Raw genomic sequence first — 27,126 nt, 5'->3', positions numbered from 1 at the left:
TTTACAAATTTGATCTTAAGAAGGTTTTTGAACAAACATCATCATGTCCATGGATGATTCCCAGTCAAACCCAATCAATATCTCCAATAGTATAGGATCGACGACAAGGATTCCCATATTGTACACTCAAGATTATGAGGTCTGGACAAATCACTTCGAAGACTATGTTATTGGTTCAGAAGACAATGGATACTTGATCTGGGAGGTGATTATTGTAGGTCCATTCGCTCACTCAAGCACTTCAAGAATTGTTAAAAATCAAAAGAAATACAATTAACTCGTTAATGATGTGAAAGACATACACCAAGATGAGAAAGAAAAGTTTCAGTGCAATATCAAATATTTAAGGATGATTAGGTTTGATTTACAATTATACACGTTTCAATTGGTAAGTTCAGGCACAACAGCGAAGGAAATATGGGATAGGTTGAAGGAACTGTATGCTACGGATGAAGATCTTGAGCATTTGATCCAAACTTTATTGCTCTCAGAATTTGATGACTTCAAGCAGAAGCCTAAAGATAAGCTTATTTAAGCCTTGATCGCTTTAATCATCTCCTCAGTAAGATGATAAAGCATGGGATAGAAAGGAAAGTAATTGAACAAAAGGTCACTTTCATTAATGGCCTTAGCCCCGAATGGATGGCTGTGGTGTCTACTATGAAGTCACACGAACAATTCAAGGCTTATTCTATGGCAAAACTGGTGGGGATAATAAAGTCACATGAGAGTGCAGTGACTAAAGAAACGAATGTGGTTTCTAGCATGGGGTCCTTGGCTCTAATCTCCAAAGGAAAGAATGCTGCTGAAGAATAAGAAGATTTAGATCTTTCTGAATATGATCTAACAAGTGACGAATTTTCTTTAATGGTGTCAAATCCCAAGAAGTTCATCAGAAGAAGGTTCCTAGCTAATAAGAATCGAAACTGGAAGGGAAGCTACATTGCTGAAAAGGTAAAGGAGGAACCATAGAGTGTTTCTCAGACCGAAGAACCAAAGAAGGAAGCAAAACTTCGTGGTGACTCAGGTTTTATTTGTCACTACTGTGGAGGCAAAAATCACTTTGCCAAAGATTGTATGTTGAGAAAGAAGTAAAAAAAGAATGACGATGATGACGAGGAAGCGAACCTCATACGACGGTTGGAGGAAATCAAAAAGAAGAAAGTTGGATCTAATAACGCTATAAATGCTCTTATTGTGCAGGGAAATACAATTGACGATGAGTTCGGAGGAGTTGAAGTTTGGTCTACAGATTCTGAAGATGAAGAAGTGAGGAAGCCCACCCATGGTAGGGCTTTGTTGGTGAAAGAAGAGAACGTTGCAGGAAAATGTCTGATGGTGACCTCTGAGGTATCACAAATGAGAGGCTATACCATTGATGGGGGACTAGATGAAGAGCAAGAGCGAGAAGACATGTGTTTTGCAGCGAAACGTGTCAGTATGCAGATCAATGAATGCGAGGAGTTGATCAAGAAGGTACAATCTATTCTTGTTTCTTTACAAATCCCCATCACTAACTATGAAAAAGAACTAAATGGATTAAAATCTAAATTTTCTAGTATAAGTGGTAGTCTAACTCAAACTCGCGTCACAAACTCTAACCTAACTGATCAAATCAGCAAGGTATCATCGAAGAGTGAGGAGAGGTGTATGTGGATAGAGCAAAAGGAGAATGAGTTGATTAGGTCTAGAGATGAAACAATTTATTTGCAAAGAGATAATTTAAAGCTTTTGAAACAACAGAATGTTTTTGTTTTATTGCTAAAGGATTATATTACAACATTACTCAATTGCATCTTAATTGTGATATAGGAAAGAAGATACATCGTACGATTTTACCCTTCCTTGAGTTCAAGGAGGATGAAATCGATGCCGATGCATATAACTGTGAAAACGTTGTTTCTTCTGATGATATCTCTCCCTCTTACAAATTGGTCTTGACAAAATAGAGTCCTTCATAAAGTCAAAAGACCATAAGGACATGCTCAAAATTTTGTTGGATGAAAATGAAAAACTAAAAATCAAAACTGAAACTGTACAGAAATTTGACTCTTTGAATGCCAAGTTGAATTCAGAAAATAAAATTGATATTGAAAACACTTCTAAATTCAATAAGGATGATGATATGAGTGTGATAACTGTAGAAGATGAGGTGGACTGTTTCGAATTTGTCAAGAGCGAACCAGAAACCAATAAAAATCTTATTTCTGAAAACTTTGTTGAGTTCGCTCGTTCATCAAAAGACAAGACTAAAGTCCTCAAAGAAAAGGCTGTTGTATATCAAAAGGTCCAAACAACTCCAAATCAAGTTTATACAGTTAAAGGAGTTACTCAGCAACAGACAACCGAACTAACAACATTAGTAGAAGAAGATAATGCTGATGGTTGTGATGAGTTTTTCTGGTCAGCACCAATTGATAACACCAATGAAACAGAAGGTCTATCTCAGAAAACATCATGGACGGTGAAAGGTAGGTACATAGAAGAACCACTTAATGAACCTACACGATTTGATGTGCCAAGCACAAGTGGTACCAAAACTCCTTCAGGCGAACCGGTTATAGTATCAAGCGAAACCTCTTTACTAAAGAGCGAAACTCATGCTCAAAAACCAAAGAAAAAGGCCAACATCCACAAAAATCCAAAACAAGTGTTAGAAAGAAAGCATCAACGGAATTTGAGATACAAGAAGAATCTCACAAAAGGAAGCAATTTTGGCAATCTCAAAACTCTAATTACGTTTGTTATGAAAAGTCCTTTAAGTCAAAGGAAGAAGCAAAAACAAACTCAGCTTCTTGCACTCAACATAATGAGAACAACCGAAAGAAGATTTTCGATTCTCAGAATCAAGACAACCAAAAAAAGAGTTTCGGTCCACAAAGACATAGCAACCAAAAGAGAAGTTTCGGTCATCAAGCGGACGACAACCGAAAAAGAAGTTTCGGTCCTCAAGTTGTGAGAAACCGAAAGGACGGTTTCGGTCCAAGATCAGCCAATGAGAGGAACCGAAGGGAAAGTAGTTTCGGCTCTCAACCAAGTCAGGGCAATGATCAAAAGCTTAATTTTGCTCCCATGTCTCGTTTTTCTCACTCTCACTCTCACTCACAGAATGATCGAAAGGGAAAAGGAAAGCTCTTTCCAGAATATGAAAAGAAGACGACGTTTGAACCCAAAGTGGAGAACCGAAAGACTGTTAATGTCAAGTCAAAAACTAAACCTAAAATACTCAAATCTAATAAAATCAAAGTTTTCACCATAAAAAGAAAAGATGAAACAACACTAATAAAAACAAGCTTTTTGGTTGATGTTTTTCTTACAATTCCCTGTTATGTAAAAGGCTCACAAGGATCCAAGAAACTTTGGGTTCCTAAATCTACATAGACAGTAGCTACTTGCATCACATGAATGGAAGAAAGGAAGAACTGAGGGAATTTCGGTCCCTTCAAGATGGTGGAAGTGTCAAGTATGGTGATAAGTCTTTTGGCATGATCAAAGGTTATGGTATGATTACCAATGGTGATTTCTCGATACAAAAAGTGGTGTATGTTGTAGGTCTACAACACAACCTTATCAGTGTTTCTCAACTGGTGGTCGGTATCGGGTTAAAAGTTTCATTCGATGACGATGGCTCAGAGATTATTGAAAATAAGATGAACAATATTCTGCTGAAATTGAAGCGAAAAGGAGAGGTGTATCCTCTAAATCTTAATCCCATTCGAGGGAAACCAACAATTTGCTTGCTAACGAAGGATCATTCAAACGAAAGCTGGCTTTGACATCGAAGACTCTCCCATCTCAATTTCAAAGACATCAACAAGCTAGTGCTTGGGGATCATGTTCGAGGTCTTCCTATTCTGAAGTTCGATAAAGAACACTTGTCTGCTACATGTGAAATGGGAACACAAAGTCGACAGAGTCACCCTTCTCGAGTCAATACACAAATTATTGAACCACTAGAATTATTTCACGTTGATCTATGTGGTCCATCTTCAATCGAGAGCATTGGTGGTAACAGGTATATACTTGTTCTAGTGGATGATTTCTCTCGGTTTACCCGGGTGTTCTTTTTGAGGCAGAAATCAGACTCCACTCCCAAGCTTAGACTCTTTATCAAGCAGATAGAAGTTCAAATATGAAAGATGGTTCGAAATATCAGAAGTGACAATGGGTTAGAGTTCAAGAACAAAGACTTTGAAGATTTTCTTGCAAAAAAAGGGAAAACTCACAACTTCTCGGCTCCATATACTCCACAACAGAATGGAATTGTCGAAAGGCAAAACCGATCTTTATGTGAAGCAGCCCGAACCATTCTTAGCTTCGCTTCTCTACCTCTATATTTCTGGGCAGATGCCATTGCTGCTGCTTGCTACACGTAGAACAGATCTTATCTCAAGAAACATTTTTCCATCACTCCACATGAGATCTTGAACAACCAAAAGCCTAATGTAAAGTTTTTTCATGTGTTTGGTTCCAAATGCTTCATATTTAATTTAAAAGAGCACCGAAACAAGTTTGACGTCAAAGAAGATGAAGGAATCTTTCTGGGTTACTTGTTAAACTCCAAAGCATATCAAGTCTTGAACAAGCATTCAAAGAAAATCTAAGAGACTTACTATGTCACCTTCGATGATAACTACATTAAGAAACTGAAGACAACTGAAGGTTCTGTGGAGGAAATATTTCCTTAATCTGGTCAAGCTATGATACCAATCTCAAACCTATTTGAGCAATACATGCTACTGTTTGATGAACCAAAAAAGGCTATTCACTCTGAATCCAAAGCTGCCGATAACATGGTAGACAACCTATAGAAGATAATCGATGATGCTGCAAAGAAAATGGCAGATGAACAACCACTGGAATCCGAACAGACTGACTCAAGCGAACCTCCAAGAAATAGCTCTTATGTTCAGGGGGAGGGTTCATCTTCTCCAAATAACCAAGATTTATCATTCTAGGGGGAGAGTCCATCATCATCAACACCAACCGAAAGTCAAGTCCAAGGACCGAATTCTAAGCCTGAAGCTGAGGTAGTATCATCATTCGAGTGGAGAATGCGAATTCAAATGATGATGATATTCAATCAAAATTCGAAGAAGAAGTGAATGTTGAACTGGATCCCTCTTATGATCCTAATTACCCTCCACTCACCAAATGGACCAAAGATCATCCTCAAACACAAATTATTGGTACACCAACAAAAAAGTTCTCACACGATCACAACTGAAAGCGAAACAAACTGCACTATTCTCTAAAGTGGAATTTTGCATGTTTAATTCGTTCGTCTCCAAGGTTGAACCAAAGACGATCAACACTGCATTGGATCATTCTGATTGGGTACAGGCCATGTAAGACGAACTCAATGAATTCGAGCGAAACAAAGTATGGAGACTGATTCTAACACCAAAGGATGATTTTGTGGTAGGACTAAAGTGGGTTTTCAGGAACAAGATGGATAAGGAAGGAAATGTGATTCGCAACAAGGCAAGATTGGTTGTGAAAGGTTATTGTCAAGAAGAAGGCATAGATTACGAAGAGACATTCGCTCTGGTAGCAAGGCTAGAGTTAGTTCGTATTTTTCTCGCCTATGCTGCACATAAGAATTTTGAAGTATACCAAATGGATGTGAAGTGCGCCTTCTTAAATGGAGAACTAGAAGAAACGGTGTATGTAGAGCAACCATCGGGTTTCGTGAATGAGAAGTATCCAGATCACTGCTACATTCCGGACAAAGCAGTCTATGGTCTCAAGCAAGAACCAAGGGCATGGTATGAAACTCTAGCTAGATTTCTTAAAATCTCTAAGTTTAAACAAGGTTCGGTTGACCCAACCTTCTTTCGTAAGAAAGAGGGTGACCACCTTATGATTGTTCAAATTTACGTCGATGACATCATCTTCGGTTCCACAAATCCTAGCTTAACAGCTGAATTTAGGAAGTTGATGGAGACTAAATTTGAAATGAGCTCAATGGGTCCGATTAACTTTTTCCTTGGCTTAAATATTAAAAGGGACCTGAAGACATTTTCATTAATCAAGAGGCTTACACAAAGACCTTGCTTGCCAAGTTTGGAATGTTGGGAGATTCGAAAGTAAAGGTTCCTATGGAGTTTGGCACAAAGTTAACACCTTCTCTGGACAAACCGGCTGCTGACATGACCTTCTATCGTCAAATGATAAGGTCCCCAATATACCTAACAGCAAGTCGACCAGACATAATGTTCTCTGTTTGCTATTGTGCTAGGTTTAAAGCTAATCCACACGAACCTCACCTGCTAGATGTGAAGAATATCTTTTGATACCTGAAGCGAACCTCTTCGCTCGGTCTATGGGATCCAGCCAAGTTAGGGTTCTTTGTCCAAGCATTCAAAGACGAAACACATAATACTAATGTATCACTTCATCAAGGATCATGTGGAAGATGGTAATGTAGAAATTCATTTTGTAAGAACCACTGATCATTTGGCTGACATCTTTACTAAGGCCTTGCCTGAAACAAGTTTTTATAAAATCCTACAAGGCTTAGGAATGATGGAAGCTGAGTCTGTACCAAAATCACTTTCGCCTCAACAAAAGTTGGAAGCGAAATAGAGCGGACGCTCGGTCCATTTCGGGTTCAGTTCCTTTGGGAACCAAAATGAACCGAACGCTCGGTCCATTTCGGGTTCGGTCTTACTGGGCTCGGTTCGCTTCTCATTTTTCAAGTGATGGTTTCAGTTGTATAGTATGTACACACTCTTTTCTCATAATTTATTTTATGTTTTTCCTTTTATTTTCATAAAATCCAAAAATATTTTTCCTGTTTTTATTTCTTTTTCAGAAAATCTCATAAAATCCAAAAATATTTTTCATTTATGTTTTTATTTCTTTTTAGAAAATGCAAACCATAATTCAAAAATATTTTCTTTATTTTATTTTAAATTATTTCAGTCTTTAACTAATCAATGTTTAAGGAACATTCTCAATGATGGAGCTGGGACATGTATAATTCTTTATCTTTGTAATTAGCTAATTGTCCCTAGAAGCATGCTGATGTATGTTGACTCAAGCCTCAAAGATTCTGAGTGAAGCCTTAGTGACCTGATAAATACCAATAATGTCTTCCCAATTAGGCTGACAAATTCACTCTAATCATGAGCTACCTTACTCTTTTCTAAATTGAGTTAAGAGTTTTTCTACTTGGTCCAATTTTATAGCAGAGGTACATTCGTTCTTTAACCACCTCAATCTTATTCTCCATTAATCATTTGTTTCATAATTGTAACCCTTGAGACTCTCAGCACTACCACTGAGGTTTATGGTTACCCAACTTCTGTGTTAATGATCTTAGTTTCATGTCACTACGCGCTAAGTGAAACCCAAAATTCGATACCTATAATGCATTGACGGTGAACAATTTAATTTTCTAGTTTTCACTTTGAATTAACGAAACCACTTTTGTGGATGTACCTTGAAATCTCCTGTTATTTTGACAGATCCTTATGAAAATGTCTATCACCAAGACTTTTCTTCCCAAAGGATCTAGTTTTTAATTTTCCGTTGAGATTTCTAATTACCACTTGTCAACAAGTCAATGAATATGATCCACACCTACTTGTTTAACAGGCCACATCGGTCTCACAAGTACTTTGTTCTATTTTTTGTCTTATGTCAAGTACCAAAACCTGAATTGAAACGAAAGCCACCCTTAATAGCCTTATATATAAAAGATGCCTTTAAATGCTTCTTAACAAGTACTTGATCGTAATTCAACGGGAATCCATACAAGCACTTTGAAGTCTCTTTAGACTTTGAAGGAAGAGATTCGTGCCCGGGATCCACTGCTTTATGTCTTAAATGACATCACAAAATCCCACAAACAGTTTGATTTATTTCTTTATCTTTGACACTATCTTGCACGAAAATCTTGGATTTTCCAAAAGTCTAGTTCAGTTATTCACAAGCTATTCATAAATACATAGCTTCGGTTCCAAACAATGTAATGCAGTGATTTTCAAACGAAGGGATGGAATCTGCAATAAGCCTTTGGATAATTATGGAGATAACGATTCTATTAAAAGATTCAAGAGATGAGTTAGTAGGAAGATTCAAGAGATGAGTCAGTAGGAAGCTTAATCGATTGGTGATTTGAAAAGAGGATAAGTATGGAAAGGCGCGTGAATTTGAACCGTTACCTAATCATGTGTCATTAGCTACTTTATCGGGGTTGCTAGTTGTCCAATCACGCCTTCTTAGGCGTCGTTTCCCAAATTGGTGGAATCATTGCTCTTGATTTTTCTCTCTCCACAAAATAGTATATAAGGGTTTTCAGTACCGTGATCTTACTCTTTACCACACTTCTACTTTCTCAAGAAAAAAGACGATTTTTGGCGATTTAGTGCTCACTGTTCATATTCCTCTTCATCCGGCATCAACAATGGCAGAGTCTTCTTCTATTCAAGAAACTTCTGCACGCTCCACTCTTCTCACAATCAAGCCAAACCAGAACTTGTTGATCGACCTCACACCATTCCACTACGATACTTACATGTATCACATGGTTGAATGTCTTAAGTATTAACCACTCATCAATGCTTTATCAATGGTGGAAGTCATACCAATGTCTTGTCTCTCACAACTCTATTCCAATGCTACTTACGACAAAGGTGCAGGCAAGATTTACTTTGATATTCTCAACTAGAAGGCCTCAATCTCCAAGAACCGATTGTGCTCACTGCTAGGGCTCACCTATGATGAATCCATGGTGAATCCTGATTCAATCTCTACAGGTCAGCTTTTCTCGATGTTTTACAACATGGGGTACACTGAAACCCTAACTACTATAACCAAGTTCAAGAAATCATGTCTTCCTCCTCAATGGAATGGACTGCTCACCCTACTCTTCAAAGGGCTTTCAGAACGAAGTGCAGGATCAGATGGTGCTAGCAAGTGTTTCATGACTCTGCTTTATGGGTTGTACCACAGTATCAACCTTGATTACGGTTTGGTTTTATGGCTTCAACTAGTCTAAAGTTTGTCATCTGCTTCACCCCATACAAAAATTTCCTATGCCCGATTTTGGACCATTATCACTTAATCGATAATGGAGCGTTTCATGTTCCCATTATGGCAGTTTCACTACTCTCCTCCATTGCTACATTTCATACCACAAATATCATAGTCACTCATCCCTCTAGATTTCACTTCATTGGCTCCATCCCAGAGTCAATGTATGCTTGTGTGTCTCCTGTAAGCAAGCTTATTCAGGAGTACAAGAAGTTCCCTTCTTCTGGTCCAAGTGAACTAACCCCAGAAATGTTAAAGTCTATTAAAGAAGCAGACAAACTTGCTAAGAGGGGCAAGAAGCAAGAGGCCAAAAATGGAGAAAAAGGAGGTAGAGTACCAAAGGTTCACTCTCCAAAGAAGCGAAAGTGTGAGAAGGAAGCACCTTCCCAGCCCAAGCAGAAGAAGGTCAAGAAACTTGCTCGAAAGCTTATTCTTGCATCATCAAGTGACTCCGACTCAGAGTACGTGCCTACTGGTCATCAACCCCTCATTCCAAGCGAATCTGAGACTGAAAGCTCAAATGATGAAGTTTCAGTTCGTGGTGGCACACCACCTCGTTCGCCTACCCCAGAGGTATTTTTTCATTCCCAAGCACCTTCTCCTCCACCTGTTTCCATTCCTATTTCCCTTCCTCCCATTTCCCTTATCATTACATCTCAACCTTCATCCACCATTCCCATTCCTACTCCTATATTTTCTGAAGCTACAACTACAACTATAACCACCACTGGAGTTCAGACCAACGTATCTAATACGGGGGTTGATACTTCAGCACTCGAAACCCCTGCTACTACCAAACCTCCATCACCTACCCAATCGACAGAGACTAATACAGTTCTTGGTGATGAAGATGTCAATTTCGACACCTTCTACTATAATCCGTATAGGGTGCAAAGCGACGATGATGAAGATGCCCCTGTCACCAAATGCCATCTCAAGGAGCTGAATGAGAAGCTAAAAAAGCTTATGGCCTCCTCATCTACTCAGGATTCTCTTTCTGAGCCTGCCATTAAAGGCATGATGGCCACCTGGGTTAAAGAACACGAAGCTTCAATCACCAAAGCCACTTCAGCAATTGATGCTTCAACGAAAGTTTGCACAGAAGCGACTGAAAAAGTCGATAAACTAATTTCTAACGCAAATCTTTTCCTTGAGTCTTTATAGGGTGCTGCAAAGCAAAATGCCAACAAGGTCAATGCCTCGGTTCAGACCCTTACTCAATCTCTTCAACAAGAGAAAAAGCTCTTTGAGGTGTTTCGCAAGAACCTCACTTCTGATCACATTAAACATAAGGCATCTATCTCTGAACATATGGATAAACTTTAAACAGATCTTGCCTTGGAAAGCAGAGTGATGGATGAGCTTGGTCTGAAGACCACTCAACTCAAAACCCAGATTCTAAAGCTCAATCAAGCGAACAAGGAACTTGAAGCACTGCGTTCAGAGCGTTCTGTGGTAAAAAGCTCTGTTGGAAATGTTCACTCCATTCTTCTCCATCTTCTTGAAGCCTACGATTCAGTTCTTAACATCTCAGTTAGACGTCATTTAGCTGAGAAGTTACGGCCTGCGCTTGATATTCTAAGCCGGATAGAGGGTGTTCCGGAGTCTGTTGTCTCTCTGCAACAAGGGGGAGAAGAAACAAAGACTTCATCCCAACCACCGAAACCCCAACAACCAAAACCTCAACACCCAAAACCACAACAACCGAAAGTGGTTACCGAACCGAAAGGGAAAGAAGCTTCGAGTTCAGGTATGAAGGATAAGGAAAAGGAATTGCTGATGATGATGAGGATGATGTTGATGATATTGAGAAATGGCTCCTAAACCAAGTCCTCTCAAAACCAAGCCCACTGCTAAGGAGATTAAGCAAAAAGTTACTGAAGCAATTAATAAGGAGAATGAGGTGAGAGAAGTGAATCTGCTTAATCAGAGGAAATTAAAGTTTCCTCTATGGACATTGGAAAGGCTTCGAAAGGAGTTTATTGAAGCTCCAAGTTCACACTGGTTAGAGCCTGTTCTTTCCTTCAATGTCGAGAATTCTAAAGATTCTCAATTTGATATGCCAATCACTCGTAAGGCTTTCATCTTTCACTGCTTTGAGCCTACAGCGGCGATTCCTTCTCCTGACCCGAAGATTGATCAAGACTTGCTTGAATGCTATCATGAATTCTCTCAACCTCAGTACCTAACTTGGAGTAACAAAAAGATCACAACTGGCAAGGTGCTGAAGCCTACTACAACTGGGAAGTTCATTAATATCAAGTTCAAAGTGACTTGAGGATCAAATGGTTCGGTCCATACGGTCTCACTTGCCAATTTGCCAAATCTGAATCCAAACGATTGGATTCTCCTGAACAACATTCTACTCTCCAATCAGAAGGAATATGAGCCAATCATTGATCACATCAAGCATATGCTAGTGTGTTACATTCATGAAGTGGCAAAGATGGATCAGGAGATTGTTGCTGCTATATGCAAGAGGCCCTTAATCAAGCCAATCGGGAAGGCAGGCAATAGTAAGCTGATGGTGAAGGGAAAAATTGATCCACGGTCTCACAGCGTCATGTTTCTTAGAGGTGAAGGTCAAAGATGCCTATTTTCTCTGGCTGACAAACATCCATTCTCCATTTCCTGCTTGGAGCACATTCTTGAGCTTATCCATGGGTGTGATCAAAACAGTGAGGCAGACAAGAAGTTGTTCTCAGATATACTTCAGTGGTATAAGGATTTCAGACAGACTCTTCTTACAATTATTCCAAGGCTGTTCAATGTCACAACTGGAAATTTTGTGTCTTGTAAACTATACACTCAAGCTAAAGTGAATCAAAAGCTTAAGAACATGTGTAACACCCATGATTGTAACAACAAAATTTCAATCAAATACACCATACAATCATTCAAATGGTCAACAAACAATTGGAAACCCTAGAAGTTCTTATTTAGGTCCACTTTGGACTAGAACTCCCTTATTGGATCCAAATGGACCAATAAGCTTCCAATTGGACTATCATGGGCTTAGAACCCTAATTGGGCTCTAATTGGACCCACATTCATTTATTTCAATATTATGGGCCTTATTGGGCCTAGAATGAAATAAATTGAAAGCTTTGATCCATGATTAACCTAATCTAGCTTATTAAAACATAAAAATCACAATTTTATTTTATAAGGCCAATAAATACTTAAGATTAACCCTAATAGTGGTCTTAGGGGCAAGGGCCCAATTTTTTTTCTTTCCCTCCCAAAAATCTCGGCCCAAGGCCCAAATCCAAGAAGATAAGAAGAGAATTGACTCTAGTATGCCACCTCATTATTGTCCCTTGGATATCCATGCAATTTAGTCCATATTTCCATGCAACATCACTTCAAAATCACTTCTATCCTCTCCTCTCTCTCACTCTCGGCCATACTCACACACACACACTCACAAAAATCTCTCAAGCTCTCTCAAGAACATCCCTTCCTCTCCCCTCAAAATCTCGAAAATTAGGAAGCATTCAAGAAGAAATTTCCACAAATTCTTCATCTAAGGTAAGATTATGGTTGGATCTATGAATTAGATTCTTTTTGTTATCAAAATCTTTTCCTAATCCATGCAAAAATCATGATCTTACACTCTAGAAGCACTCAAACTCGAGACCTTCAAGGAAAGAGTGCTAAGGCCAAAAATCACCAAGTGTTCTTCCATTCTTTCTTCAAAAACCGAATCAACACCCAAGGTGAGTTTCATACCCCCTTATTTTCGGTTTTTATAAGTTTTTGTGGGGGAGAATACAAGAAAAGGTGTAGATCCATCATTATGTGTATGTTGTGGTTGATTTCTATGCTTATATGTATGTTTTGTATGATTTTGATGCTAGATCTAGTGATGAAATACTAAAAACCGAGATATATATTTTATTCTAGCATAAAATATACTATTACATGCAAAGTATACTAAGAAAATAGCCAAATGGCTTGACAACACTTATTTTGGGCTAAAAACTCATTTTTTGACATAAAATGTTAAAAATACAAAGTTGAAGGGTCTAAAATGAAATATTTCGAAATCTGATGGGTGAGATGAGTCAAAACAGTTTACATAATGTATTTTCTGAAAATATACTATTTGGAGGGTTAAAAACATAAATTCCAAGCTTATTGGGCTAAAGATGACATTTCCGGCCCAATGAGGCCCAATATGCGAAATTTTCTAATTTGGAGGACCAAAACTGCATTTATCTGTAAAACAGTGGACTATAAGTGTTCCATGTACTTTTCAAAGGTTTAAAATGTTTTTCAAATTTAAAAAGGACCAAAGTTGCAAAAATTTTCCAAATTGGGCCAAAAATGTAAAAATTGCGAAAAAGAGGGGTTATAACCGAGAAAACTGCAATTTCAAGGACTTAAGCTGTTTTCTATGAAAAATATGCTGGAAAATACTTATTTCAATAATTTTTGGTGTTAAAATGTCAAGAAAATTGATTTAAGGACCAAACCGGAAAGTTTTTAAATAAAGGGGTGAAAAGGGTAAATTTTACAAATAAGGAGGGACTGAAAACAGAAAATTCTCAAGGCTAGTTCAATACATGCAATTTGACCAAATGATGGTATCACGCCTATCGACGAAATACAATACATTACAATACCAAAAGTCGTTGTCAAACGAATTGGTTCGGTCTCGAACCAATAACAATCCGAAACTACTAACACGACGACACTATGACATTACGACATTACGATTCATAACTAATAACGATTGGGAAGTCACTATACATGCGAGTGTGCACAGACATCTACGCACCACCTTTGGGCCCCAAAAGTGTAAAATCTTGTTCGTTGAGCCTAGCTAGCCCAATGACCTGATCTTAAGGCCCGAAGACCTCTCTCTTACGAAGTGTTGGGTTTCACCGATCCGACATAACGTAAAAGGACTTTCAATGGCTTGTATACTACTGGTCCCCAAGGGTCCTTTGGTATTGCTAGTAAAGTCTACCTTCTCATGCGAGGCGGGTCTGGGACCCCTCGTACCTTTTATCCCCAACCGGCTAATGGAGTTATTGAGGCCTTCGTGTCCTCGTTCTCTTCGGGTGTGGGACTACACGTAGTCAGGGCGGTTGGAGAACGTGATTAGTACGGACGACGCCTTCGGGATCGTTAGTATCGCTATAGACTAGTCGTTTGTGTAACGTGTGTTTGTAGCAAATAATCATGCTCAACAATAATCCAACGTCGCCTGGTACCGACAACTTCACACGTTGCAAATGTTTCAATGTACGAATTAGGAAAACATCGGGTTTTCCTAGGGTATTTCAATACATACGGATTCGGAATACACACAAATTTTAGATGAACAAATTTTACAAGTATAGAAACAAACAAGCATACCTATGGATCTTCACACATTTTTGACTTTACTATTTTCAGAAAATATCGGATTTTCTGGTGTTTCTCAAAACATTACAAACATTGGATTTGAAACATTACTTATGAACTCACCAACATTTCATATGTTGATGTTTTTCAAAATACTTGTATTCTCAGGTAACAGATAAAGTGGAGGATGAATTGTACTCTATGACGTTTTGCTGTGGTTTAATTTATTAGCAAATAGTTATTTTTGAGAATGTCATGTTTTGGGAACAATGTAATGGATGTAAACGCTACCAGTTGTATCATTCCAAATGTTGGTGATGTATAATGTTATGTTTCATGTATATGCAATGTGATGGTATTCAATTGAGTCACGATAGCCCTCGGACGTATCCGCCGTCTGGTTCGGGGGTGTGACATTCAAGGTTGTGAAGCAAACTCCCGAACCTCCACTAAAGTGAAGTCTCACCCCTATTGACGCAAAGGGGTAGATTGTTGGGTCCTAAAGTGTTGCGTCTTTGGGCTTGGTCCTTAGACCATTTTTGTTATCCGATTTGGGCCTGTCCAATCATGTTTATTTTATTAGGGTTTAGTATTTAAGGTGCATGCATGCATCCTTTGTAATTATCGCTTTAATTATTATTCTTATTAATGGTACTACAAACCCTAGCTCGCCTCTCCAGTGGAAGTTCTTTGTCGAGCTCTGTTGAGGCGTGACTACATTTGAATCATTAAGCATTACTTGATTGTATATCGTGTTTATTGTGTTTGTTTGTTTTATTGATTAACCTATTGAAGATCTAATCGATCTAAGAGTTTTTCAACTCATCAGTGGGCTTAGGGCAGATTCACACAATTGATTGTCTGTTTGATTTGGATTGTATATAACTTGTATTCAATAAGTACTCATAGAAGGAATTATAGAGCCATTTTTACTTATCATGTTATCATATCAGAAAATGTAGGATTTTATGGAGGAATAGGAGAACTTTTCTAAAGAACTTAGAGTGTACTTTTTATATCAAAATGCTTATGAACTCACCAGCTTAAATGTTGATCTAGTCTTTCAAAATAACTTGTATTCTCAGGAAACTAGTAGACAGGTACACGTTCAGGGATTCAGAAGATGGAGCATAGTAGCTTCATGTCTTTGTTTTGTTATTTACTTTTGGAGTAAATCTTTTGTGAATCAAATACAATGTAAACACTTAATATTAATGTAATGGTTGTTTGTTACTTTGATTACTATGATGCATGTGTTGTGATACTGAGCATGACGTTCTCTGCCCCCGAACGTTTCCATCATTCCGGTTTGGGGGTGTGATAGTGGGCAACCCTAGCCTCACTCTTTCCTAATACCCGAGAAATTAGGGTTTTACATTTTAACCGCTCGCCACATTGTGGCATCCAAACACCACATCGTGGGGGCTCAATAAAGTCCCGCGAACATTCTAGCATGGCCATGTCGTGGTCAACCAAAACTCAAGAATTATTTACAAAAATTTTACCTTTGAGAAACCGGATGTTATAGATTTACAACCTTTTATATAGTCATTTCACAAACTTTTAACCAATAACAAAGTATAAGGCCATTTTGAGTATAACAACTTTGAAAATCATCAAAACTTCATTAAAATCGCATGCATTCTCCCCCAAATATGAAAATCATAGAAAAGGGGACATAGAAACTCACATTTGATGTGTGATCTCGATCTAGGCTCAATTTTTGTTAAGCTTTTTTGTGAAAAAACAAAAATTCGACAATTCATGAACTGCGAAACACTTTTGGAAGTATTTTGTAACAAATTAAACTAAAGGGATTTTTTTGAAATAATTTAAATCAAAAGGGATCATTTTAAATATTAAAAAATGAATGGAGGATTGATTTTCTCAAATGTTACAAACAGTGGGGTTGTCTTTGATCATTTAATACAAAGAGGGACTGATTTGTTTTAAGTGTACAAGAGAGGGTTGTTTTTAATCATGAACACATATGTAGGGGTTGGTTTTGACAAACTCGTCAAATGTAAAGGGGGGTGCAACTTCTTTACAAATTGGAAAAGGTAAAGGATCGAAGAAGGAAGTTGAATGAAAGCAACGAACTGGTGGATCGATGATGGCTAAGCGAAGAGTGAGGGAAAGGAGATTTGTGGTGTTCGATCGAGACAAGAATGATCAAAATTAAAAGGCAGTGATGTTGGTGCTTGGTCTGATAGTTCAAACAAAATGGAATGGGTCTCCAATCCTCATCTGATCAGGAAGAAGAAACATAAAGGGAAACATGTAAATAGGAGGTTATCGTCGACAATAGCAGCAACGAGGGGCTACGCTCGCAATTCCTCTTCATTTCCTCTTTTATGATCCAGCCAAACACGATGGGTGCTTGGGTGTGGCTTCTCGGTGTCCTCCGGTCAATAAAAGGAAGAGAGGCAGGAGGACGTGAAGGCAGAAGCTGGTGGCTGTCATCGTCGACAACGGTGGTGAGAGGGGCTTCTCTGACAACTCCTCTTGTGTAACAATTGTGAAAATTGTCACCGATCGTTATTTATGAAAAGTGACAAACATTGAGTATAATAGACTTAATACATAATATATATATATATATATATATATATATATACATATGATAAGAAAAATATAAAGTTTCGTCCAAATCCCGAAAAGTGTTGTTATTAACATATTCCAAAAATACACGTCGTCCCAATCCCGAAAATATAAATTTTGCAGAAATCCGACTGCATATAAATTAGATATGATTTTACAAGATATAAAACTCAACCACGCACAATGAATGTGTGACATAAAAAGCTACAAATAGAATGGTTGACTTCCAGCTAAAGTCACCAAAAGGAGAATCGTAGTGCTCATTGAGATAAATTTTTTGAGAATAAGAACACCAAAATCAGAGTCTGTACGAGAGAGACATGATTTTCACAAAATCATTAAACAATATAAAAATAAGGGCTAAATATAAAGTTAGAATTAGCCAATGCAACCTAAACGAAAGTTTTAGTACTCGTCAATAGCTACGCGTGGATATAAAGAACGTCAAAAACAAAGTTTATATGATGAAGTTATGTAATTTACAACAATCAGTGTTTTCAACATGCGCTCAGCGCGCACATGCCTTCTAGAAGGGCGACATGGACCTACCAAAATCTGACACATGGCATCAGAAGGCTGGAGCAACTTTGGAAGCATACGAGGTGCATCATGAAATTTTCACCTATAAAAGGGGCAGCAAACCCCTTTCTTCTTCACACCTCAATTTCTACTTTCTCTCATTTCTACGTCAAAAATTGCCATTAAAAAACTTAGGAAATTCTTCATATATATATATATATATATATATATATATATATATATATATATATATATATATATATATAGTTTAGCTATTAGTAAGCTATATTCTTGAGTTTTGTCGATCCAGAGCCCCGATGCCACCAACCGTAGTCCTAGGGTCTAGTAAAGCACACTACTAGGGTGATTTCATGTCCCCACTTTTATTTTTTTTTTCAAAAGATTTATGCTCGGAGGTGGGGGGGGGGATACATGTTATAAAACTACTATAACATGTATTATGCCTAGTAGTTACCCTGTCTAAAATTTAAGAATGATATTATGCCTAGTTGTTATCATGCCTCAAACTACATTGGAAGGGTATACCTCGTTGTTATGCTGACCCATTCCCTGGGATAACGTAGTATCTAGTTGTTATGCTGGTAAAACTTAAGGATAAGCATTGTTCCTAGTTGTTACTCTACCATAATATTCTAGCAACATCAAAATCATAATTATATATATATATATATGGTATGTATATATACGTATTAGAATAATTATATACAAGGACTATATTAGTGAAAAACTTAAGGATAAGCATTGTAATTATTTGTTACTCTGCCCTAATATCCTATCAAAGAGTCATTATGTTAGGCTAATCCTCTAGGGCAACATAGTACCGAGTGCTGGCCAAAGGAATATGATTGTATCTAATCGTTATGCTAGGCTAATCCTCTAGAGTAACATAGTACATAATGCTGGCCAAAGGAATATCATCATATCTAATCGTTATGTTAGGCCAATCCTATAAGATAACATAGTACCTAGTTGTTTCATGCCCAAAACCTCTCGAATAAGCATCGTTCCCTATCGTTACTCTACTCGATTCAAACGAGTAGCTGTAGAATGTTATGTCGTCATTCAACTTAAATAATTGTTATATCACCACTACGCTAGTTTGGCTTTAATAAAATACCCAATTAAATGTAATTACATATTAATTATAATTATAAAACATTAAGATTCAAATTACATGGTAGGTACACAGTTATATAGGTTAAGATTGTACATTATCCGATTAACCTATATTGAGTATGAAAGTTCACTCGTAGTCACCCTACCCTATAGATAAGAATACCCTCCTTTTCGTAAAATACATTCCTAAGATATACATACACAAAAATAATAGGTTAAATGTCTCTATAGCCTAATCAACTATCGTCATTTATCTGATTTGGTTACTAAAATATTTTTTTGTGCAATAGGTCATTTAACTTACAACTTATCTGTCTATTAAGTTACTTTCGTTACATTTTAACAAATCCTCCGTTAACTAGTTATTATAAGTTACACGAATGGTCCCTATGCTTTCAACTTCTTTCATGGTTGGTCCCACACCAACACAGTTCATCATCGAAATCACCACTGTTCAATTCCGGAAACCACCACCCTTCACCTCGGGCAACCCTGTTAACCGTTAGTCAAACATACGATCACTCACAAAAGAAATCTCAATTGGTTTTATTTTTTTATAAAAATATAACTTCAGCGAGTTTCAATTTGAAAGGATGCATTATATATATATATATATATATATGTGTGTGTGTGTGTGTGTGTGTGTGTGTTCAGAATGAACATTGAATGAAAGTGTAACAATGTTTCTTCACCATTACCGGGTTGGCGATCCATGTTAGGAAAATTGCTTCCCTAAGGATCCCAACGCTGGTCAATTTAGCCACTTTTGCATTTATTGTCCTATTTCAATCCCCTCCCAGGATGCGCTTTTTTTGTTTTACCTCTTTGGCCCATGGTTTTATCATCAACTTATGTTCTATGATTCCCCGGTCGACCCCCACTATGTCTGTGGGTGTCCAGGCGAACACGTGATTGTACTTTTGTAGCAATCAGATCAATCCTTGCCTTGTTGACGTAGGAAGGGCGGTTCCCACATTCACTTGTTGGCGTAGGTATTCCTTGTTGATTACCTCCCATTCGTGTTATGAATATGGCTTTGGCCTCTTGGCCTCCGTTGAAATGTCTTGTGGTTGCATAATCTCGTAGCATTTGAGCTCTCTTGGGGGTGTGGCTAGGATTGTACTTGGGCCTTAGCTTGTGCTAAACTTCACTATTCCATGAATCATTGATGAGATTGCTCAGAATTTTAGTAGGACGGTTCGCCTTATTATGACATTGTGTTCGGATGAGTGTCGTATGACTATAAAATCTACAAGAGCGGTTCGTCGCCTGGTCTTGTCTTGACTAGTGAGTGTGAACGGTAAGTGGATCGTACCTAGGGGCCACAGACTATGCCCTGTGAATCCTGTGAGTTGGCATGCGGTTCGTATTAATCCCTCCTTCCATACGTCAGGTAGCAACCGAAAACAATGCTTGTAGATGATGTCTACAGAGCTCCCCATGTCAATGTACACCCAATGTATCATGGTGTCTCGAATGGAGCCTTGGATAACGAGAGGGTTGTCTCCTTTCCACTCGGCTGGGCTTGGGTCAGTCATGCAGAAAGTTAGCCCTTGCATGCTTTCCGTGATACTTCGCATGCTTGTTCCACATTCCGCTCTCCCCCCTTGTGGCGAATCATGAGGATTTCTTGTCGATAGTCTGCTCCTTTTACGTTGTCTTTAGGGTTTTCCGCATCAAATTTAGCTCGTAGACTTTTGGCGATCTCTATTACGTTTCCCTTCAGCTGCTTCTCTTCCAGCTTCTGTTTTAAAACCGAGCAGTTGACTGTGTCATGTGTCCTACTCTTGTGGTATTCATAGTATAGCGTCTTAGTACCCTTTGCTGTTGGTTTTTTGGCGACAGTATAAGCTTCTGCTCGTCTTCCTCGCCTGTCGTCCCTTGCGAAGGTTCTGAATCGTCCATGCGGTTGCCTGTCCCGCCCTGAAAATCTACCCCCTCCCTAGGCGTCGTGGTAGGAGGTTGATTAGTAGTGTCATTTCCCAGCCGGGGAGGACATGGCGTTGAGGTATGCTTGCTTTGACGCTTCGCGTTCTTCTTGGCGTAGGAAACGCTCCAGTCGCTTTTTTAACTTTGCTCTCGTCTGAGGTTGCTTGCCCATGAGCTTCTGGGAGAGCAAACCGAGAAGTAATCCCCACGTGAATGCACCTGCGATCAATCCTTCGTCGTGTCCAGACACGTCGAATGTTGCTTTAGTGAACCTAGCAAAGTAATCCTTGACTGTCTCCCCCTCCCTTTGCTTACACCCAATAATAGAGTAACAATTGCCTTTGTACTTACGGAGCTGCATGAATTTAGTTAAAAAGAGGTATTTCGGCTGGCTAAAGTTGCAGATGCTACATGGCACAACGTTTTGAACCATGTCCCTACGTTGTCGTCTAGAGTGGTAGGGAAGTACGTGCACCAGAAGCGTTCGTGTAGCTTGATAGATGTCAGCGTCCACTCATATGTGTCAATGTGGCTATCTGGGTCTGTGGTGTCGTCATACGTTTTGAGGTGGGGTAGTTTGGCCGTATTGAGAATCTCGTATTCCAACAATTCTTTCACAAACAGTGATTTTCCAATCTCGTTAAAGGATCATATTGTCTCTTAAATAATTGTAAATCCAATCGTTGGTGTTCGGTGTTCAGACTAGAAGACAAGTAGGGGCGGACCTACTTTGTGTCCTGGGGTGGCACATGCAGCCCCTCAAAATTTATCGTCAAGTGCAAAATTTAGTGTAAAATCGTCAAAGTCCGTCACAAAGCCGTCACAAATCAGTTGGAAATTTTTCACAAAGTCCTAATAAGTGTAAATTTAATGTAAATATATCGGATTCATGATGGATTTAATGACGGAAATTGCCGTCGAAAAATGAGGTTTTTTTAGTGCTGCAACCCTTAAAAATAATAACAATTCTCAAGCAACTTCTATCGATGTGTCAATTTTTTTTGTCGTTTATTGAACCTAAGAAAACAGTTGATGCGTTACGTGAATCAAGTCATATATTACTTTATAGAACACAATTATTTATATATAATTTCAAACAAAATCTTTGTACTAAAAAATAACCATGCAAAATAAGATTTTCACAGGGAAAAACCTCAAAAAAAAAAAAAAAAAAAAAAAAAAAAAAAAAAAAAAAGCTCTATGTATTATAGGTCAGTGCTTAAAAAACCGTTCTTTTATTTTTTTTGTACTATTTAACCATTATTTTGTATGAACTTTATTATTATAATGTTTTGTTACCGGTTGCTCTTAATCAACCGGTCATTTAGTAAGGTGATATCCCCATTTTACCTTCTTTTTCAAGACTGTCACAAAAATAGGAAAAATTCCTATAATGCCCCTGATCTGGAAATGATTACAGGTTCACAGAAAAGGAAAAAAAACAAAAACATGAAAGGAATACTCTTTTCTAAATATGATAAAATGGAACAAAACAAGTTACCTCACAAAAGGAATAACACTTTTCTAAATAAGTATACGTTGATCCTTATTTGGGTCCTTATTACCTGTTCATGCACCCATCATCCTTGTTGTAAAGCACCCAAAGAGGCACATGACTGAAGTACTAAATCATTTATGACATGCAATGCGTATCATTAAAGCCGCTGTTAAGAAATATCATGTCATAAATGAAGATGACACACATTTTTGCGTATCGTAATTTAAACTTAAAAAAAAATTATTTATAGATTTACTAATTTTCAAATTAAATTTACATCTCATGTATCATAATAGAAATAAAATACCATTTACAAAAAATACAATATATTGCACAAAAGTTAATGTCATACAAATAATCATTCCAATAGTAGACAAACGTAATACATCAAATGTGAAAGAGATGAAAGTCATCAACAAATAATAGTTGAACTACAAGAACTTGTTGCCCACCTTCACAACGTCCGAACTACTTTGCTTGACACTATGCACATAAACAAGACCTACATATTTAAATAATGAAACCATTAGATTCACATAAACCAACAATTCCCGATATGTAAAAATAAGCCAAAAGAAAAAAAAAAAAAAACAAAAATAACTTTAAGAATGGGGTAATGAGGTAAAACATGAGGTTGAAAGTACCAGACAACCAAAATTTAACATACTAGTTCCTGTACAATCACTCTTGAAAGCACCAAAAAAATATGAGATAATTATGATAAATATCAAATAAAAAAAATTAGAAATTAGGTCATGGGGTTTAAAATACCATATTGTATAACTATTTTCATATAAGGTAATGATAGACTATAACTATTGAAAGTCTATACAACTAGTGTTGTTATTTTACATAAACACAAACACATAACATAAAAATGTTAAAAAAAACAGCATGAAATATCCGGTTTATAGTTTACTATGTTGCAAGATCCTTCCCTCCACAAATAATCTATTCATAAACCAACATTAGTAAGCATCTGAGTGACAACTTTTCCCTTTATTAATTTTCCAAAAAAAAAAAACAACTAACCTCAGCAAATACAGAAACAATTTTAGGGAGATACTGGTTGTTCGGTCCTAGAAGTACTGTGTCTGACCTGTAATAGTATAAAAAAACAAACACATTAGATAAAAATTAAAACAAATCAAAGTAAGTTGCTATATATGTTAGTTATATATACCTTTCGACCATTGAACATAACAGCTCATGAACAACTTTGGCTTCGATAAGATCTTTGATTGGCAAACAGCTTAACCATGCAAGAATAACCTGTGCAAATTTTAAGTTTTAACATTACATATGTATTTTATTGAGAACAAAAAATTAAAATAAATAAATTATATTATTATCATATTTCCTAAATGACCTGAGTCGATACTATCGTGATGAAAATGACATATTTTTCCCAAAGTAGAAATCGCATTATCATATGCCATCACATTCTCGGGGTGAACAACATTAGGGTATCTTATTACAACAGTTAGCCTCGACAGATCCCCTGAAAAAATAATACAAAACTTTTAAGTAAATAAAAAATAAAAAATACAATAGATTATATTTAGTGTACCTCCAACAAGTGGTTTTATAACATAGCCACCATACTCTGTACACACTCCAAGTCCATATACAATTGCCTGGAAAAATAAAAATAAAAATATATGGTTTAGTTTATAATAAAGCAAGAACACGCTACCTGGTTCAGAGAAGGGGCAAAATGGTAAATATTGGATACATGAATCTAAAGTGAGATACTAACCATGCAGCTCCAAAAGCTAAAAAGAGTACACTAGGGTGTGTTTGATTTGTAGAATGTTTAGAAGGGAGCAGAATTTGTCAAAGGAATTGGAATCGCAAAAGATTGGAACTCATTTCTAAGTTGTAACCAAACACAGTATTGGAATGGAACCAAATTCCAATTCCACCCAAATCCCAAGAACTCCAACTAGCCAAATATTATTTATAAGTATATAAAGATTCAAATTAATATAAATCATCCACATCAATAACAATAGAAACAACTACTTGATTGAATTGAGAACTTGTTTTCTCCATACTGGTAATTTTCTCCAGCACTAGCAACTTCAGGGTAAGATTGACAAGTTGGTTGAGTTGATGAAAATTTTTGATCTTGAAACTGAATTTGAACTAAACAACACATGGGTGTCTTCAAAGTCAAGATCAAGAACTAAAGATGATGGAACTTTCTAAAAAAGAAAAACATTAAGAACAAGAACACAGGCAAAAAAATTAGATGTGTAAGAATCATAGCCCTAGTTTGTTTACTAATCATAAATAAAAATGCCCAGATTAGGAAGGAAAATAAACATGCAGGTTCCAAGAATCAAGAAAATCGAACAGTTTATGAAGATCTTATAAAATCAAAGAGCTAAATCCACATAAAGTCTAACACTGAAAGAAGAAAAAGAAAGGGGTTTGAAAGATTAAAGATGCAAAAACATGAAAGAAGAAATTATACTCTATAAAGGAGAGACTTACCTAAAGTTGCAGGAGAAGAAGTGTTTGTGCAACCAGAGTAGTTTTAGGGTTTCCTTCGGTTACTCCCTTCACATCTCTGACAATCTTTATCTATGGAGGAGAGAGATGAGAGAAAACCTGGTGGAGGGGGAGAGACGAGAAGGTGGATGCATCGATTAGGGAGAAAACAAACTCAGAGAGTGGAGTGAAGTCGGATTTAGGAGAAGTTGTACCAGTTTTAGGGAGAAATCAAACCACTTGGTCTTTTTTGTTGATCTTCTTTGTCGGGATTACTGGCTCGCAAATAGAGAGAAAGGTTAGGGTTTCTTGATTGAGAGAAAGGTTAGTATTGATAGAATTTACGAGAAAGACCTTGAGGAAGGAGTTGATAAAGCCCGAGGCAGTGACGATAACCATATGGGATAACGAACAACTGACTCCGGCACAGGTGCAATATGCGTGCATTGATGCTTTTCTGAGTTATAGAATGGGGAGGTTCTTGATTGAGAGAACCTGAACTAATTCGAAGTTGAATTCACAGTTTTTGATCTAAGGCAACATTTCTCAAGAGCAAATTAGGGTTCTTAATATTTAGGGATTTATGATTTAGGGTGATTTGGGGAGTCGTAGTAGGCGGGATGTTTAATTTTTTTGGGAACGGAAAATGGTTATGAATGATTTAGGGTTCTTAGCAGAGGATTTTAGAAGGAGAAGAAGGAGTATCAGGTGAGATGTTTAATTTTTTTTGGGATTTCGTTTCCCAAAAAAATATGTAGAACGCGCCTTCTTAAAAAAATATAAAGCGACACTTTTACACGACACGCTTTTTATGATAGGTGTCCTCCGTATTTTTTTTTCTTTTCAGGGCAAGCATAAATGCGTGTCCTCTATCCTTCAAATTTTAGAAGATATGATATTATTTTTAGGGCGCACGCTTTTGCATATTGTAAATCACTACGTGTCATTGTTTGCGTGTCATTAAAGGGCTGTTTTCTAGTAGTGCTAGTTGGATCCCCAACTTTTTCATTTCATTAAAGAGTGATAAACATCATCGAACTTCACATGACTGAAAAATCCTATGTATTATAGGTCGGTGCTTAAAAAATCCCTTCTGTTATGTTTTTAACGTGGGTAATCTAAACGAAAATTATAGTAGACTTAAATACAAACATGTGGATATAAATATCGTTAAAATTTGTAATCGTATGAAGAAGTCACTACGTTTAGAATATAAAACTTAAGTCAAACCACAAGAATTAAACAACCAAGCAGGCAAGGTCGTGGTGGCGGTGGCCATATGCATGAACAACCCCGAACACTAGGGGTGTTCAAAACCAGATATCCGAAAATTCGGATATCCGAAATTTTCGGATAGTGAATTTTTAATATCCGAATACGTATCCGACATTCCGGATATTCCAAATTCGGATATCCGAATTTTCGGATACGGATTCGGATACCAAAACGAATATCCGAAAAAGTCTAAAATTTTGTAATTACTAAATATCAATTCATTTAATATCAATGTTAATATGTTGCATTTAAGCATCCACACCACATAAATTTATAAACCGTTTGTTTTTTATTGACAAAAACCAATTCATTTTTATTTTGTACATGTAAAAAAAGTTGTTGCATTGAGTCTTCAATCACATATATAATCATCAACTTATAGTCATTTTATATGTAATATTATATGATCGTACTAATTTGTTAAACTTACGCCAAATTAAAATAAAACAAATGCATGAATGCTTCTCTTTAATTCTCGTTACCAGCATGCTATTTCAATACAAAGGCAGATGTATTAATAAAGTAGTTTAACTAATGATATTATGAATATTTTTAGTTATTAATAAATATATTATAAGATTTAAGTGTTTTGAAATAAAGAATAAACACAAAATAAAATCATATTTTCGGATTTCGGATATCCGAAATATCCGAAATTTTACAAAATTGTTATCCGTATCCGAATCCGAAAAACCGGATATCCTAATTTCGGATATCCGTAAATTCGGGTATCCGAAATTTTGGATAATATAAGATCGGGTTTTCGGATTTTCGGATCGGATTTTCCGGATGCGGATACTTTTGAACACCTCTACCGAGCACCTTATTAATGATTGTTCCGCGTAGGATGTTGTGAGAAAAACCTAAAAAACCAATCATAAGTATTGGATGTATACAAAAACAACAAAAACCTATTTTGAAAAAAAATATTAAGGACTAAATGTACAAAAAAATATTAAAGACTAACTGTGTACAAAGTAAGAAAATATATATTACCCTTTTAAGTTATTTTTTCCGGTTTACCTAGAGTGGTCGGTCATAAGGACTAAATGTGTACAGTTAAACAAGTTGAAGGGGTAATTGAACGAAAAAAAAAAATCAGTGAACAAATATATACCACATCGAAAAAATATAATATCATTTTAAATCATTATCCCTTGATCTTAAGGGGCATATAAGGGAAAATGTATTTTGATTAAGCAGATGGATAAAAATTTCAAATGGAATTATCAGCTCCCATGCCATAGGGCCTGAAATTATTTTTTACGTGTATT

The 27,126-nt window shown here is 37.0% G+C and overlaps 1 protein-coding gene across 4 annotated transcripts; it reads right to left on the bottom strand.

Moving 5' to 3' along the window:
- Positions 1-22,390: 22,390 nt before the first annotated feature.
- LOC145005797 (uncharacterized) lies at positions 22,391-25,298 on the bottom strand. 4 transcript variants are annotated; one of them, XM_078964904.1, is made up of 8 exons: positions 24,932-25,298; positions 24,793-24,852; positions 24,581-24,697; positions 23,652-23,718; positions 23,451-23,582; positions 23,265-23,353; positions 23,114-23,180; positions 22,391-22,583 (listed from the first exon to the last, which is right to left on the bottom strand). In XM_078964904.1, the coding sequence occupies exons 5-8, from the start codon at positions 23,511-23,513 to the stop codon at positions 22,536-22,538; spliced, it is 267 nt and encodes an 88-aa protein (XP_078821030.1). In that variant the 5' UTR covers positions 23,514-23,582; positions 23,652-23,718; positions 24,581-24,697; positions 24,793-24,852; positions 24,932-25,298; the 3' UTR covers positions 22,391-22,535. The 4 variants fall into 4 exon arrangements, with proteins under 4 accessions (XP_078821030.1, XP_078821029.1, XP_078821031.1 ...); XM_078964903.1 differs by having other exon boundaries at positions 24,793-25,298; XM_078964906.1 differs by lacking the exon at positions 22,391-22,583 and adding an exon at positions 22,975-23,032 and having other exon boundaries at positions 24,793-25,298.
- Between the last annotated feature and the right edge of the window lie 1,828 nt (positions 25,299-27,126).

The sequence above is a fragment of the Lactuca saligna genome, chromosome 7 (assembly GCF_052625555.1).
Source record: "Lactuca saligna cultivar CGN05327 chromosome 7, ASM5262555v1, whole genome shotgun sequence".
NCBI lineage: Eukaryota > Viridiplantae > Streptophyta > Magnoliopsida > Asterales > Asteraceae > Lactuca > Lactuca saligna.
The sequence above is the reverse complement of the archived record's forward strand: the minus strand, read 5'-3'. Positions and strand labels throughout refer to the sequence as shown.

Excerpts from the sequence above, each read along its gene's own strand:
- LOC145005797 (XM_078964905.1), bottom strand. The coding sequence starts at position 23,513 with ATGATAATGCGATTTCTACTTTGGGAAAAATATGTCATTTTCATCACG. Across the intron at positions 23,354-23,450 it reads TCACGATAGTATCGACTCAG|GTTATTCTTGCATGGTTAAG; the intron begins GTCATTTAGGAA and ends AAATTTGCACAG. Across the intron at positions 22,584-23,113 it reads TTGTTTCTGTATTTGCTGAG|GTCTTGTTTATGTGCATAGT; the intron begins GTTAGTTGTTTT and ends TTAAATATGTAG.